Genomic DNA, 16,761 nt, shown 5'->3' with positions numbered 1-16,761 from the left:
ATTAATGATTTGTTTGAAAGAATATTTGTAATCTTACATCTAGGAAGCCAAGTATGTAGTCATCATTGACTCTAGGCCAAACGCGCTCGATCTCTTCAACTGAGCTTCTCAATGTATTGCCCTGCAACAATGTTTTCAATATTAAGACTTCTGAATACCTAATGTATTACAAGGGTTATATATTTAGTTTTGTTTTCTTTTGTACAAGAATGTAACTTATTACAAGGGTTATACAGCGCGAAGGTTGCAATAACTACAATAGATAACTCCCAACGTTGGTCCAAGAACACCCAATGTATTGTTATGTAACTAAACGTAACAAAATAAGTCGATTGGCTTACCACTCTATCCAAGATCGGTCCTGCCTCCACCTGCCTTCCTGCACGAGTGGACCGGTCGTACGTCGTGTCCTCATCGTCGGAGGACTCGATGTCGGCGTAGTTAGCTTCAGTCACTGTAGTCTGAGCCTGCACCTTGTCGAACGCTGGTACCAAGCTTGGTACCGCCTGAACTCACGGTTCGTGTGCGGCTCGTTGTTGTCGTCCAGGTTGTCGTGCATCTCCTCCCATTCCTCAATGTAGGACTGGTGGTGCCTCTCCCAGTCAAAAATCTTCTTGTTCCTCTGACGATCCAACCTGCACGTATGTCATCGTTACATTAATCCACGTACGTGGCACCATATTATAAGAAATGGACCATCATCATGACTCATTTGAAATATCAAAACACTTACTTGTGTAAGTCAACGCCAGTCGAGAACAGAGGCATAGGCCAAAGCTGTCTCACTCCAAATTGGCGTGCAACCCTATTTGGCAGGTGGTACTCGATAGCATAGAAGCAGATTAGAGGGCACCTCATCCTATAGAAGTAGTCGTCGGCCCCACATACGGTGCTCAGCTGAAAAAGTAGTGCGTCCTCTCCACCATACGGCTCCCACTCTACCTGCATCATGTTCAAATAAGATGTTAGATGGTATACTAATCCTTTTAATAGGTGCATGGAAAATAAAATTTACTTACACTAGACGCCGTCAGCGAATCTAGCTCGTTCGTGTACTGAATGTACGCCCGGTCTATCCTCGTGTGCGAAACCCTGACCTGGTCCCAAAGGTACGCCCACGTCGGCTGGCGACTTGGAGGCTGACCTTGGAACCACTCACGATGAGCCAGTACCTCTGGACGACCAACTAGAAAACGAGCCCACATCCACAGCTGTAACAGGTACACGCATCCACCAAGTGACAGGTTCGCCGTAGACCGACGACACCCCTCGCACAGCTGCCGATATAGAAAACACAAGACTGCAGAGCCCCAGCTATACTGACCCGCCTGGTCCCAGTTACTGAGGCAGTGGATCCACATCCAGGACGCATTGTCACCCGTCGCGTCGGGAAAGAGAACGCAAGCAAAAAGGTGTAGGATCCACGCCCGGCAGTAGTACACAACCGTCTCCTCATCTGCCTCCTCGGGGCACTGTGCGAACTCTGTACGTAGCCATGAGATGGGAACTCCAGAAGTGCGAGCCCCTTGCTCGCCAAGCTCACGCCCAAGGAAGGCCTCCACTCATGCTCTCCATCCCTCTGACCTGCACTGCCCGGTGACTGGGTTCCCATGAATCCTTAGGCCTAGCATCTTCTGATAGTCCTGAAGCGAGACTATCATCTCCCCGAAAGGTAGGTGGACGCTGTGAGTCTCCGGCCGCCACCTATATTTAAGACCATGGAAGATTACTTGTCAAAAAGTCAATCGCATTAACAAATGGCCATGAATGGAGGCAATGATTCACTTTAATACCTGTCTACCAACGCAGTTATCGCCGCTGAGTTGAACTTGGGCAACCCACGACGAACCTGAAAGGAGATGACATCCAGGCCAGCTCTTTGCAGGAAAGGAGTGTACCTATCGTCGTACCGAATGTCCAAGGACCCACTGTGGGTCCTAGAACGAAGGTGCGGAAGGTCCTGCATCGAATATAACATAGTCACATATTACTTCACGAACACATGTACGAATAAAACTTATAGATTATTACCTGCCCCAGCGCAACGAGACATCCTCTGTGGGTCTCCTCGTACGTCGGGTCGAGCAGGTGGAATTGCTCCATCCTACAAAAAAGTGAATGAATTAGAATTGTAATGTACAATGAAACATGAACTTATAAATGTATACATAATTGACACAAATACAAGCATAAATTGAGACATGCATAATTAAATATATGATACGACAAAATATAAAATAATACTATAAACCAATAGTCCTACCTCACTAATCTGCCAATGGCAACTTCGTGAGTTGTGGCCAAGTCTACCGCACTTGCCGCACTCGTACTGCTCGGGATCAGTAACAAATGGAGTTCCTCTCCCACGCCTAGTTCTTCTGGGTATCTGATCCATAACCATCCTATGCCTCATCCTCTGCCTTGATCCACGCTTGTTCCAACGGTAAGCTGGATCCGCAATGTACTTCGGCCCATCATAAGGAGGCCACTCTCCAGGGTCCCGGAAAGGCACGAAGCGAGGGCTCCATGTGTTCACAAGCGTGTTGACACTGAACTCGTGAGGTATCCTCCTCTCGATATTATAGTTGCGATGCCTAGCTGCTGCCACCAAATGCGAACATACAAAGTGGTATTGCCTTGGTTTACCACAAGTGCACTTGAAATCTTGGAGGACAACCACATGTATCCTCGACTCTCGGACCTCGCCATCGGACGTTGTACCGCCCCTATGCTCGACCTGATAAGTCCCTGTGGCGTGGTCAAAGCATGCAACCTCATGTGTGCCAGCCCTTTCTCTTGCCTTCTCTAGGTGTGCCTTTGGTTTCGGAGCCCATATCTCTCCATCACTACTCAACTGTAATGCATGGGCGTGTCTATCGTTGAACCAGTCAACAAGCTTATAGAAGGTGAATTGAACAATTGCATTCATGGGCATACCACGTATTCCCAATAGCAACTTATTGAATGACTCTGCCATGTTGCTGCACTGAAACTTGTACCTCCAGCCACCGTCGTCATGAGCTCTCGTCCATTTCTCCAAATCCCTCATCAAACATGTGAGCCATTGTCTACCTTCTGCATTTGATGCGGTTCTGACCTGCTCCAACTTTTTCCTAAAGTACTTGTCCTCAAGCTGTCGAGCAGCCTCCTGCAATAGATCAAAGTTTTTCTTGACACTGTCCTTCCGTAGGAGATTCTCGGCAAGGTGTCGAGTACACCAACGATGGTGCAAAGGTGCATACCCCTCTAACTGCTCTCGCACGGCATTAAGTATGCCCTGATGCCTATCAGATATGACGCCAACCTCCCTGCCAGGGCCAACCACATGTATCCGGACTAGCCTCAAGAACCATCCCCAACTATCATTGTTCTCCTTCTCAACCAAAGCAAATGCCAAAGGAACCAACTTATTGTTCGCGTCACAGGATATGGCTATAAGAAGTGTGCCCTGGTATTTGCCAATCAAGAACGTACCATCAATGGAGAAGACGGGACGACAATGCCTAAAGGCCTCGACACACTGAGGAAAGCACCAGAAGGCACGGAAAAATATCTGCCTCCCATCCTTCCATGCATTAGGTTTTGGGATGTACTCATAATGCATGCCTAGATTCACCGCTTTGATTGCATTGAAAAGAACTGGCAGCTGCTCATACCCATCCTCCCAGTCCCCATATATCATGTTCCACGCTCGCTGCTTAGCCCTCCATGCTTTACCATAAGTTATCACATATCCTCCATACAACGCCTCAACGGTCCTGATAATTGTTCTCACCTTCATGTTGGGTTCTCCCTGCAAAATTCCCATCAACCGCTTGGCAATGAGGGTAGATGTCAACTGCCGATGCCTCAGTGTCAGCTCATGGTCAGCACAATTATGTGGCCCAACTACTTTTGTGATCTTCCATTTTCCGGTCACCTGTTGCTTCTTTGCACAAACCCTCCATGGGCAGCGTTCCTTGTCACACACAACTGTGTAACGGCGCTCCACATATGAATGCAATACCCTGTAAGGCCTCTTTCGTATCACTGCAAAAGCCTGCAACCACCTCTTCAAAGCAGGGAGGTCATTGAACACCCTCCCCTCCTCAATTACCATGTTAGGACCGGCCTCAAGAGCTTCTAGGAGCTCATCATCACGTCCTTCTGCAAACGCCAGATCAGAATGAGCAAGATCACTAAACTCATGAACTCTAGGATCACGGCGGTCGGGAAAGATATGTCTCATCATCTCAACATCACTCTCCGTCAGCTCTCCAACAGGACGATCATCATCAGAATCAAGAGCCCTAGCCATCTCATATGGCTCCGAATCATTCATAATTTCAACATTATTGGAGCCACGAAATCCATCTGAAAAGTGCACTTGCGCAGCAACATGGGGCACATCGATATTCTCAGGAATGTCTCCTGCAACGTCATTACAGAAATGAGGAAAGAATGAAATAAATAGATGTAAGGAACGGGATAAGCTCCTAAAAACCATGCGGTTAAGACACTTACTCGGATGATTCTGTGTCAAAGGGATCTCATAAGGAGGATCTGCCACGAAAACATGAGTATGACAACCATCTCCAAATAACGCATTGGGGGCAGATTGAGCATCAGGAACCGTAGGCGCAATCTGCACATGCAGGTAAGGTTCCGGAACGGGAGGGTCGATGTGTGCCGGATGATCCATTGCTGGGGTAAACCCATGAGGGATTGGATCAACTAACACCCGACGAACAACCACGTCCAAACATTGTAGCTGGCTCTTCATAGCCGATCTCACATAGTTGTCCCACTGATCCGCACAACCAATTGAGATCATTCGTCTGAAGATGTTCGGAGGACAACCTAGGTGCAGTACACCATCAACTGCAATGTCATCATCTCCAAAGCAATGCAGCTCCTCCCGAGCCCTTGCAACCATATCACTAAATGAAGGCCTATCATTGAATAGCACAGGCACGCTTTGCATGTCAAGAAACTCAACATATCCATAACGATCGCTTTCAACTGTGCCTCCATGATATATGGTCACTAGGTTGTCCATCTATTTAAAAAACGTAACGAAACACATGTCCTTTAGTCCAAATTATACGATAGATAGTACCTAACAAGTACTTTCTAAATACAAACTAAGTAATCATGATAATAACTACGTATATATTTATAGTGTACTCACTAAATAGCAAGATCATATGTAGTTAACTACAAATATAACTACATATCTAAGTAGCTATCTAACTATATCTATTTATCAATGTATCTATGTTTCTATCTATCTACATATATATATAACTAAATCAACTAACAAAGTCATCACAATATAACTAGTCAATAACATACACCAACTAAATAGGTACATTGCATATTCATATTTTATACCTTTCCGGGTCGACGGACGATGGGCGTAGGTCAAGGCGAATATCCGGGACTGCGGTGGCGCGGCCAACGACAGAGGTGGCGCGCGGCGGTCGCGGGGTGGCCGGCGCTCCGCGCTGCGAGACCGACTCGACGGCCGCAGGAGGCGGGGCGAGGCGAGGACAGCGGTGGACGTCGACAAGGCGGGGCGAGGCCGAGGCCGGCGGTGGAGACAAAGGCTACGACGACGGTGGAGGGCGTGGCGGCTCGGCACTGCAGCCAACCAATGGCCAACAGCGCGAGGGCACGGCGGCGCGGTGCGGGCTCGGGCGAGGGAGCGGAGCCAGCGGCGCGGCGCGGGCTCGGCCGCCGGAGCAGCAGCGGCTCGGACAGGCGGAGCTGCAGCGGCTTGGGCGTGGCGCGCGGCGCGGGGCGGGCGCGGACGACGTCGGGCGCGGGCGTGGGCGCGGCGGCGGCGGCGGGGGCTGGCTAGGGCAAGGAATGGGGAAGAAGGCCGGGTAGATATTTAGGCCGAGCTCGGCGCCAGAGTGAGTGGCGCCGAGCTCGGCGCCAAGATCTACGGCGCCGAGCTCGGCGCCAGAGTGGATGGCGCCGAGCCCCTTGCAGGCCGTTTGCCCGTGGCCAGGAGCTCGGCGCCAGTCACCGTGGCGCCGAGCTCGGCGCCACTCACTCTGGCGCCGAGCCAAGGGTCCATTTCTGGAATTCTTTCCGCCAGGGGTCTATTTGAGAGAAACTTTCAAAAAAAGGGCCAAAAAGTAAAAAATTCGGGGATGCAAACGGGCGGGCCTAATCAAGTAATCAGTGAACCTGCATTTTCCTGCATAGACCTACAACGCCCGCATCTCCTGCGACCCGCATCACACCGATTCGGCGTTACAGAAGCTATGTGTTGCCGTCGCCGTCGCCCGATAGCCTTGATGAGTTCAGCTATCTGTCCACATATTTCCTTCCTTTTTATAGTTGTGTAATCTGCAAATGCAAGAACAACAGCTAGCAGGCATTTGGTTGAGCCGTTGCGGAATGCAACAACTCATAATCAGTTCGCTAGTCCTTTCGTGGACATAAAAGTTTCCTGCAATCTCAAGCACCTAAACAGTTAACACCTTTACTAATGTTCATATATACAAGAGGAAACAAGTGTCCATGAGCCGAGTGATTATACACAGCAAGAGATAGCTTCTGATGCTAGCAGGCTCCTGCAGACTTGTCATGTTCACCTGAACTTATCAGCTTAGCTTATCAGCCATGGTACAGTGTTTTTCTCTCCCAACGAATCAGCGAATAATATTTTTCAGACCCGCTTACATCCCTTTTATCACTAAGGGGGTGTTTGGTTCGAGCTACTAAATTTTAGTAGCTACTAAACGGTTTAGTCACTTTTAGTAACTCTAGAGTTACTAGAGAGGGCTAAAACCCTTTTAGTCACTTTTAGTCATAGTGTTTGGTTAAAAAGTTAATAAAATAACTAAAAGCTACTAAATTTAGTAGCTACTGGAGGAACCCAACAGGCCCTAAACCAGTTCAGCCAACTGGAAGATGTTGCAAACTTGCATTCAACAAAAAGTTAAGACATCACGCAATGATGTAGGCACATTCAGATTTAATTGTATAGCAATAACACATCACAGAGAGCTACTTTTTAGAATGGTTAGATGGAAGTCTCATAAAATTGGAAAAAACGAATGTACAGCCTATCAGTAGTTTAGTAGATCTACTAAAATAGTAGACATTAAATTATTCAATGGTCTGGTCTCAACAAATCTGCCTAGAAACTTTCTTTCTTTGGCTAAACAATTCATTGATGATTTAAGACAATTCAATAAAGTGAAGAATTGAAGATACACTACCCTGCAGCAATTTGCCTGCCTAAATCGCTGTCCGTGCCTCGTCTAAAACCCGTGCAGGCAAGCACATGAAGCAGATAGCGGACATCCCATCAGTGCGAAAGAAGACAGAGTAGATGAGCATCTGCAGAACGTTCAGCCTCGGGTTTGACACAGCACAACTTCAGGTAAATACATCTCCTCAGTCCTCACGATCGGCTATAGTTGGTACATATCCGGTTCCCATCACGCCGAGAGCTATGACGGCTTGCGCTATCATCTTATAGGGATCTTGCAATATAGGATCCTGGTACACGAACCGCGACACAAACAAAGAACCCAGCATCATGATGCCCATGACAGTCGTGCAACTCTGCAGAACACACACACACGATAAAGGTATGATGAACACATATGGATCCAATAAAGGTATGATGAACACATATGGATCTAGAAAATAAACTGGCATAAATAAAAGGAGTATGCATGCGTGTGGATCCACGAATACAAGAACCCGCCAGTCATCTGGCTAAAAACATCCACCCACGAATTCAAGAACCTGCCAGTCATCTGGCTATACATATACTATTGAGAGAATTGAGAGAGGAAAGGAGTAATAAGCAGAAAATATATGCCGAGGAGCAAGCATACGAGCTTTGGTACCAGCATTGCGATTTTCACGAATCTCCAGGTGGCCTCGCTCACCCCCCGGACGTTTGGTTGTGGTGAGACGTGCTCTCCTTCCTCCAACCTGCGGCAAGCGTCGGCGTCGGCGTCGGCGTGGGCGGCGGTGCGGCGGGCGCCTATCGACGCAAAGATGGGGATGAAGGCGGCCATTGAGGGCGCGCTGGGTGGCAGAAACACGATCCACGGATCCTCTTCCTCGTGGAAGAAGCAAAGCACGGTGCACGAGGGCAAAAATCTTTGCGGGTTTTGCTTGCTTGGAACATCGTGTCTCTATCTAGCACTAGTATATATCTCCATCGCTTGGACGTGTCGTGTCGTACCCGGTTACGATTAAAGGCGTTGCTGCCGACTCGTTTCGGCTGATCATATCGACGTGACAGCATACGCGGACCGACCGACCTACCGGCGCGAGGTCGAAGAAGGCCACAACGACGGCGAGCTCGCTGAGTTCTGGCTTGGCCGCTTGGAGGCCTGGTGGGTATGCGTATCAGCGTATGGGTATTGGGCCTTCTAGGCTTCTTCCGTCTGGCTGGGCGAAGCCCATTAAGGCCTTAGCCTTAGGAAAAGAAGAAGCAGAGGCGCTGTCGGCAGTTGCGGCGTCGCGCAGAGCGCTGCCCCGACTCCAAGCTAGCCCGCCGCATCGGGCACGGGCAGGCTTGGTCGCTGCGGCTGGCCGTGCCGGCTCCCTCTCCTAATCTATCGCCTCCCGCCCTCCATGAACTGCGGCTCCACCCGTCGCCGGCCACCGGCTCGCCCCCTCCCGGTCTCCTGCGCGGCCTGCGCACAGCCGGCGGGCAGCGGCCAGCGTAAAGGGCCAGCCGGCCAAGGCCAGAGGTGCCAGGTAGGCCACCAGGCACTGTGGTCTGTGGTGATCTCTGATTTTGTGAACTTTGATATTTGGTGAGTGGTGATGGTTGGGCAGGAAATTTAGATAGCTACAGGTGTAATAAAACCAACAGTGATCCTTTTGAAATATTGGTGTGGCGCAAATTTAGATAGCTGTCCTTTAGTTGGTGCTACAACCAAACACTACAAAGTCCTTAATTTGACCAGCCTGGCAAGCCTTATTCCATCAAAATAAAGGAGAACGAAGAAACATAAAGTATCAAGTAAATATTTTCTAGATTTAATTCTAGTATGAATTTACCTCAAATATTTCATCTTTAAAATGAGACATGTCACTAAATTCCATCCTGTTTGATGTTTCACATCAGAACGTAAAAAGGTTTGGACTCATTCCAGTATCATCAAGATTCAAAAAAGGTGTAAACTAGATGAGTTAGAAGGCTATCGGATGCACCAGAAACATTATTAGTTAGTATGGCAGTTGGTGGATCAACAAATTGAAGATCATCTTACCTTCAACAATGCAAAGTACGATACACCACCAGCAACAAGGAAGGTGCAAAAATACTCTGGAAGTGTGTACACACCATAGAGCAGAGTCCCCATCAACGTTACTGTACAAATTGAATTGCTAATCAGTGGAGAATAATCAAATATGCAGCATGCAAGGTTGAGGAACAATATATTTTCTTTAATACAAAATACTTAAATACATAGAAACAATTACTGATCGAGAGTTAGCATCGATAATTGTGTTTAGTGATGATGAAGACACTTTAATTTGGCAGTTTACTTCTAGGGGGATCTATTCTTCTCAGTCCCTTTACAAAGTGATTAACTTTAGAGGTATCCATCCTATCCATGTTTCAGTGGTTTGGTCTCTAAAAATTCCTCCAAGAGTTAACTGTTTTCTATGGTTGTTGACTAAGAATAAAATTCTAACTTGAGATAATCATCCTGTTTGCTTGTTGGTTTCAGCCAGGGCTTATCAGCCAGCCAACAGTGTTTTTCTCTCACAACAAACCAGCACCAGCCGGGCTTATCAATCCATAAACCAACCAGCGAACAGGCCGAATCTTAGTAAGAGGAGGAAGATAGAAGATGACTCTTGCCTTTTCTTCTGTGAGAGAATCTGCCAATCGCTGCGAGGTTGCTAAACAGTTGTGGGCTGTACTCTCAAAGGTTTGTGAGATAGATCTAGGAGGCTCTTTAGATTCTATAGGGAAATTCTAGCTAAGAGAAATGGTGTCATAAATATGTTCTCTTCAGATGCACTTCGGAATCTGGAATATTATGGAAACTTAGGCCCTGTTTGGATCCCACCAGTTTCTAAGAATCTGGTTTTTGAAAGCTAGATGGGATCCAAATAGGCTAGTTTTTGCCTAGTTTCTTGCGTCAGTTTTTACCAGATTCTTAAAAACCAAGAAGCTATTGATACCCAGCTTTTGCTAGTTTCTTGTGACCTGTGAGTAATAAATGAAGCCAGATTCTTAAAAACTGGAGGATCCAAATACCCCACCGGTTTTTGCTCAGAATCCAGATTTTAACTAGAGACAAAACTGGTTTTTAAGAATCTAAAACTCATCCAAACAGGCCCTTAGAAATGGTTTATGTTTTCAGAGGTCTGGGTGGAGAAGTATAGAGATACTTCTTTGCAAGGTGGCCGCTGTGGCAGAGAATTTGGCTAATTCTGTGTTACAATTTGGCTAATTCTATGTTACGAAGACAAAAAAGAGTTCATGGAAGGAAGAATAGAGGAGAGAAAGCCTTTGACAATTACAAGCCAGAGAAGATGCTGAGTTTGGAAGGGCTGGAGTTTGCAAGCTAAAGTGATTGACATCTTAAGCTGATGTAATATTCATTTGTTGCTGTTGTTTTGAAGTACCTTTGAAGAGGCTCTGTGAGTGCTTAACATTCTCGGATGGTATGCCATTCACAGTGTTGTAACAGTTTAAACTGTCTTTTGACTTCAGTTAAAAAAACTGGGGCTCTGCCCTAAAACTCTAAAAAAAATTACTAATCAAACAACTTATAGAATAGTTTCAATAATATAAACTATTGGAATAGTTTTGGAAAGCAATGAACATAAGATCCAGCAAAGCATACTGGCAACTCAAACGGTTAAATCATGTAGCCAAATAATAAGATTAAATGGCTGTGAGTTTAGTTGGAAAAAGAGGTTTGTCTTAATCAGTATTCACCCTGTGATAATTTTGTAAATAGAAAGAATGTAAGAAACAAACATATTCATTTTCTGAGAACCATATGGGCTTTAGATGTCAGGAGCAAATATTTTATGATCCCTAATAAACACAATGAGCCAATATGGATATCACTACCCCCATCCCTGTTCCTGCTAATGCAAAGTTCTACACTTCTACTCATAATATTGTTGATCAAAGTATGCCTCCAGTTAAAAGAACTAAAATAAAAGGCCATTATCTTTCTTTCTTTTTTATTCCATTCTTCGTAGTTTTCTTTACCTAGTGAAATAAATTAAATTGCATTGTTCAAGAAGGAAAGAACAAGCGACCCTGAGATGCAATGTACACTGCCAACAAGTTTATGTAGGTATACAGTGTGCAGCGTGTAGAGGTAAATGTGAACTTACTGTTAGCTTTTAATACCTGCTATTACTTTGTATTAATACATGCCATACTTTGTATCGGCTGCCTCCTGGGTTTCTACCCAGCAGCGTGTTGCCTGGGAACTCTCGAGGCGTGTTGCCTGGGACTTCCCCCCCTCTTAACTCTCTATCTTAGCCTCTCTCTATATATCTGTAACCGTACTCCTCTTCATATTATCAAGAAATACAGAAGCATGTTTATGCTCTATTACTTACCAGGAATCATCTTAGAAGATTTTGCCAACACCTGTTAGCACCAACATTAAATCAGCCAGGATCATATTCATGTACTGGAAATTGTGTTACAATCACAAGAAAAGAAACTAATTGTGATTCCTCTTTTCAAGTATTGCTCTAGCTAAATTAGAAAACTTAATTCCACATGAGGGGACACATTAAAGAATTTGGGACTTAAAGGCTTTGTTGTTGTTGTTGTTGTTGTGGAAAGGAAAGACCCATTTGTTTCCAGTAAATTCGAGGCCACATAATATCTGAGGAATCTCTGCAGGGTCTATCAGCATTCCAACAAAACCCAGTCCATCTCTACCGATCGGATCGCCATGCTCTGCAGATAATAATAGGGATGAAAGGAACAAATTTAGATCACTTGACAGTGCTCGTTTTGATAGCGAAGCTGAGAGATCTTTGCAAACAATTTACCATCTTGAGCTGTGAAGAAACTTCGGAAGTGCGCGTAACCATTGGCCACGACGTCTAATTCGTCTAGACTGAAGTTGTATCTCTGCTCCAGGGACAAGTATACAACAACAACAACACGGCCTTTCAGTCCCAAGCAAGTTAGGTAGCACCTACAAAATGCAAACAAGAATCTTGACTCTTCGTTTTACGAAGGCGCCTTAACTCAAGACTTTGGAGCTGAATACTGATAGTAAATGCTGAGTTCGATGGTACCTTCTTAGCACCACTTGACATCAATTTCTTCACCGCATCGAAGAACAAATCTGAGAGATCATCAATGTAAATAACATCTGCAGCAAACAGGACTGTTGCTTTCTCAGCCTCCTCAACTTCACTTGCAGACCATAAATACCGACTGCACCAGAGAACATGGAATTAGCCTTGTGCCAAAGAAACACTTGAATAAAGCAAAGGCTATTGTATAGAGGAGTTAGAGAACTCCATTAATGTCTCTGCTAGGATACTGTAAATTGGGTACTATCAGGTAAACAACCTACGACCTCCCCATTGCCCACACCATGCAAAAGAGTGCGACAAGTTCAAAAGAATTGCATCAGTTCTCCTTTTGTCGCCAACAAAGGTGCTCATACGCCTGAGGCTACGACCAGCTACCATCTTTCTGGAGGATGCTTCTGCCCTTTTTTTAATCTGTACACCGGGGCTTACTCCAGCCACTAATATAGGCAATATAACATATGTAGCAACTCAAGTGCAGAAAGGGCTCCCCCTCCATAGACCATGGCCTAGAAGCCCTACTGATTAAGCAGTGTGCAGTTCAGAAATAAGGTGCCTTCATTTACACCTGAACTCGCATAAATCCCCCATATGAACTGCGATCAATTTTACATCCAGTAGCTTACACAGTTAAATTCATGTCTTGGGTTCTACTCCCTCCATTCCAAATTATAAGTCATTTTGGCTTTTCTAGATATATTGCTTTTATTATGTATCTAAACATAATGTGTACATAGCAAAAACTATGCGTTTAAAAAAGCTAAAACGTCTTATAATTTGAAATGGAGGGAGTACCATACAACAAATGGAATGCAAAGCCATGCTGGAATATTTTGTTTATAAACAGGGAGTTGTAAAGCAACTTATGATCTCATATTCAGTCTCCACTTAAAATATAGTTCTTATGGATCACTGTTTTGTTATGCATGATGATCAATGATGAAAGTGAGATGAATTGGTGTAGAGAAAACCTTGGATCAGAAGGATCATATGTACCCACAGGTGGAGGCCATGATGTTTTCCAGTCCAGTTCCCATACACAGACTTTAGCTTCATCAAACTTTAGCATACCAGAGTTGGTATGGACATTAGCCAAGCAATTATCTAGGATATCAGTGCCTCTATCTGTTCATCCCCATTGGCAAATAAATTTTGTTAGGATTTAAGGTAGCACAGTGGCTAAACATGAAGGCACAGGGGAGGGGAGGGGAGGGAGCCAAATTGTATCACAGAATGCACAAGATATAAATGTGCATTATTTTCCATTGAAACTAGATAAATGTGAATTCATCCAGTCGTCATATGAATCCACTAACAGGGGATTGACATTTCAACAATACAAATGGCCTAAATATTCTTTTTCTAAAAAATAAATCATATTAAAATTGAGACAATCAGGCAACAGTATATATGCGGATGTGCCTCTGAATTTCATGAAAGTAATCAGGTAATAAGGACTATAACTGGAATCATACTTCTGCAAGGTATTGAATTTGTGATTCCAGCCAAGTTTTCTTATTTCTAGTTGGGACATCTCAAACAAATCTATTTGTCGAACAGAAGCAAAAGGATCAAACTACTATACATATTAGGTTGACATGGAACATGAAATTTATTCAATGAGTAAAATGCGATGCAAACAGTTTTACCAAATTAAACTCTAAAGGAGAGAAAAGTACTTGTAACAAAAATCCTTCTAGCAACCCGAGCTAGTGCTAAACCTACCAAACCTGACAAACATTCCTGAGTTAGGAAAAGAAACATTCTAGAAACCTATATCCACTAATTTCATGTCAAACCGTCAATTATCACCTGTTCCAGCACCTATCTCAATGGCAGTAACACCATCAAAGTTGGACGATGAAAAGCTTTTATGCAAAACAAAGTCAGCTAATAGTAATGCCGCTTTCCAAACCTGCGCACCAGTAACAACAACGAATCATACACGTACATGACAGAAAAGCACCATCGATCTTTTTTCCAACCTGGAGCCAAACGCTCTTAAGCGAGCTGGTAACACCATGCTGAATGGTGAGCAGATGGCAGTCACTTCTAACTGCAAGCCAAGAAAGCTTAAATGAGAAGCTCGCCAATCCCAACACCACGATACGTAGAAACCAGCAATTGATGTACCATATTTGTTTCTTCTTCTCCGGTCCAGAACGAGATCCCCATCCTCATCCACGGCGACTGCGTCAGGCGAATCACCTCCTCAACAGAGTAAAACATGTTACCCCAACGAACAATTGAACACATACCCACCAAACTAACCTCTATGACAACACGAACTAACGCAAAGACAAATCCGCTGGTCCACAGTCCCATTCACTTACAAGAACCGCTCGTTGCTGCGGCTAACTCGCTCCCACCGCCACCAACACCATCGTTGTCCCCAGATGGCCCTGAAAACATTGAATCAAAGTTCAGGAGAGTACAAATCATGCCGTGTCCCGACAATTTCTCCTCCGTTAGCACTAAGAGGCAGTGCAAGGAAGGTGTATGACGAAAAGAGCGCAAAAGAGCTCGTGGCGTGACCTGCTGGTACCTATTGGCCGTGAGGAGAAGCTGAAGCGGGAGATGTGGAGGCCGGAGAAGTGCGGCGAGTAGCCCAGGTGCACCTCGCTCATCACCTGCTCCTCGGCTCCGCCGCCTCCGGCTTCCATCAGGGTCGGCGGTCGGCGGTCGGCCCTCCGTTAGAGAGAAGCCGAGGAGTGATGCAGGCGGCCTCAAAAGTTGGGCCATACAAGTACGGGCCATGTTTCTTCATGGGCCCATCTGTGGGCTTTCCCTCTCTACGCTGGTTTGTGTTAGGTGGGCCGGTCATCCATCGCTTGATCGTCCGCCGTCGCATTTGATATCGTTCTGGATTGAATGGTTCAAGCAGACGCTAGATCATCCGTGCTCTTGGTTTCGTTACAGTTTCCACGGAAATACGGGATGATCTGGTCCTTGACTCCTTGAGTCAGACAGTCTTTGAGCAGCTGATGCGTGTAGCAAACCGAAAGAGCGGAGGAAGAAATCCATCTCTCATTTCCCAAATGGCGCAAATCCAAAAGCATTCGACGTTAAAAAGAAAAAGTCCACGTTACCTCTCTTAACTCTTAAGAAAGTCTGTTTTTCCTCTTTGAACTTTAAACCAGGTAAACCACCTCCTGAACTTTTAAAACCGTTCATAAATGGTTTTCAAAGCCGGTTTTGTTTTTTTATTTTTTATTTATTTTGGTTAAATCTTTTAAAAATAATAGTAAATCATAAAAAATTTATAAAATAGAAAATTTAATTTTGTTGGACTCCATATGAGTAGATCTACAGAGTGAACATATAATATGGTATGCTTTAGTATATATTTTTGTTGTAGCTTTAGATCTATGATTTTCTGTAATTAATTCATAGCTACAGTTTTTATGGTCCAATTATGATGAAATGTTTATGGTGGCCTACTATTGTATACTTGAACTGTAGTAAAAAATTCATATTCATTGGATCATGTATAACTTAGTTATAGATTTATTTAACAAGCAGACACCTAAAAAATCAATAAATAAGTTATACATGATCCAATGAGTATAAAATTTTTACTGCAGTTCAAGCATGTAATAATTAGTCCACCATAAAAATTTCACCATAATTGAGCCATAGAAACTGCATCTATGAATTAATTACAGAAAAGAATAAATCTAATACCACAACAACAAAAAATGTACTAAAGCATACCATATTATATGTTCACTGTGTAGATCTACTCATGTGGAATCCAACAAAAACAGAGTTTCCATTTTATGATTTTTATGTGATTTACTATGATTTTTCAAAGATTTAGCCGAAATAAATAAAAAAGACAAAACCGCCATTGAAAACCGTTTATAATTGGTCACAGAGGTAAAACGAATAGTTTTAAAAGTTCAAGGAGGTGTTTTACCCGGTTTTAGAGTTCAGGGAGGAAAAACAGACTTTTATAAAAATTAAGAGAGGTAATGTGGACTTTTTCTATGTTAAAACCGTGAAACCACACCTTCGATGCGCAATGTTTGAAGGCCTCCTACTCTTCGAGTAGGTCAGCTTAATAAGACCCATTAAGTCAATTCAAGTAAGCACATATAACAAAAATATTAATTTAGAATAAAATTGAATGTTCTAGGATAATGTTCAGGAACAATGTTCTAGAACAAAAATCAAATGTTCCAAATATTTATTTTATTCCAAAAATTATACATATAAAAACATCTAAAATTCAATATTCTATGAAAAATAAAAAAGAAAAAGAAAAAAGAAAAAGGGAAGCAAGGCGACGTGAGGCTGGAGGTGGAGTCAGCGGCGGGAGGCCAGTAGGGAGGAGGCAGTGGCGGTACCTAGGATTGACAAGGAGGAAGATAAAACTCAGGTTGTTGGATGAGGACGTGCGCACGAATCTTGTTGAAATCGTCCACTCTACAGCGATGTATAGGAATCCAGCAGTGTTTTCGGATGAAGGTTGAA

The 16,761-nt window shown here is 44.4% G+C and overlaps 1 protein-coding gene across 1 annotated transcript; it reads right to left on the bottom strand.

The window, feature by feature from the left end:
• Nucleotides 1-7,055: 7,055 nt before the first annotated feature.
• On the bottom strand, nt 7,056-14,972 carry LOC136521220 (uncharacterized). The gene is made up of 12 exons (XM_066514926.1): nt 14,831-14,972; nt 14,619-14,687; nt 14,419-14,475; nt 14,271-14,341; nt 14,098-14,200; nt 13,965-14,015; nt 13,257-13,410; nt 12,265-12,406; nt 12,013-12,161; nt 11,569-11,917; nt 9,240-9,340; nt 7,056-7,566 (listed from the first exon to the last, which is right to left on the bottom strand). Coding segments are annotated over exons 1-10 (915 nt in total). The 5' UTR covers nt 14,949-14,972; the 3' UTR covers nt 7,056-7,566; nt 9,240-9,340; nt 11,569-11,916.
• Between the last annotated feature and the right edge of the window lie 1,789 nt (nt 14,973-16,761).

The sequence above is a fragment of the Miscanthus floridulus genome, chromosome 18, assembly GCF_019320115.1.
Source record: "Miscanthus floridulus cultivar M001 chromosome 18, ASM1932011v1, whole genome shotgun sequence".
NCBI lineage: Eukaryota > Viridiplantae > Streptophyta > Magnoliopsida > Poales > Poaceae > Miscanthus > Miscanthus floridulus.
Note: the sequence above shows the minus strand (reverse complement) of the source record. Positions and strands in the feature narration are given on the sequence as shown.

Coding starts and splice junctions, on each gene's coding strand:
- LOC136521220 (XM_066514926.1), bottom strand. CDS start 14,948: ATGGAAGCCGGAGGCGGCGGAGCCGAGGAGCAGGTGATGAGCGAGGTG. Junction 14,342..14,418: donor GAGAAGAAGAAACAAATATG/GTACATCAATTG, acceptor CTTGGCTTGCAG/TTAGAAGTGACTGCCATCTG. Junction 13,411..13,964: donor TAGAAGGATTTTTGTTACAA/GTACTTTTCTCT, acceptor GGGGATGAACAG/ATAGAGGCACTGATATCCTA.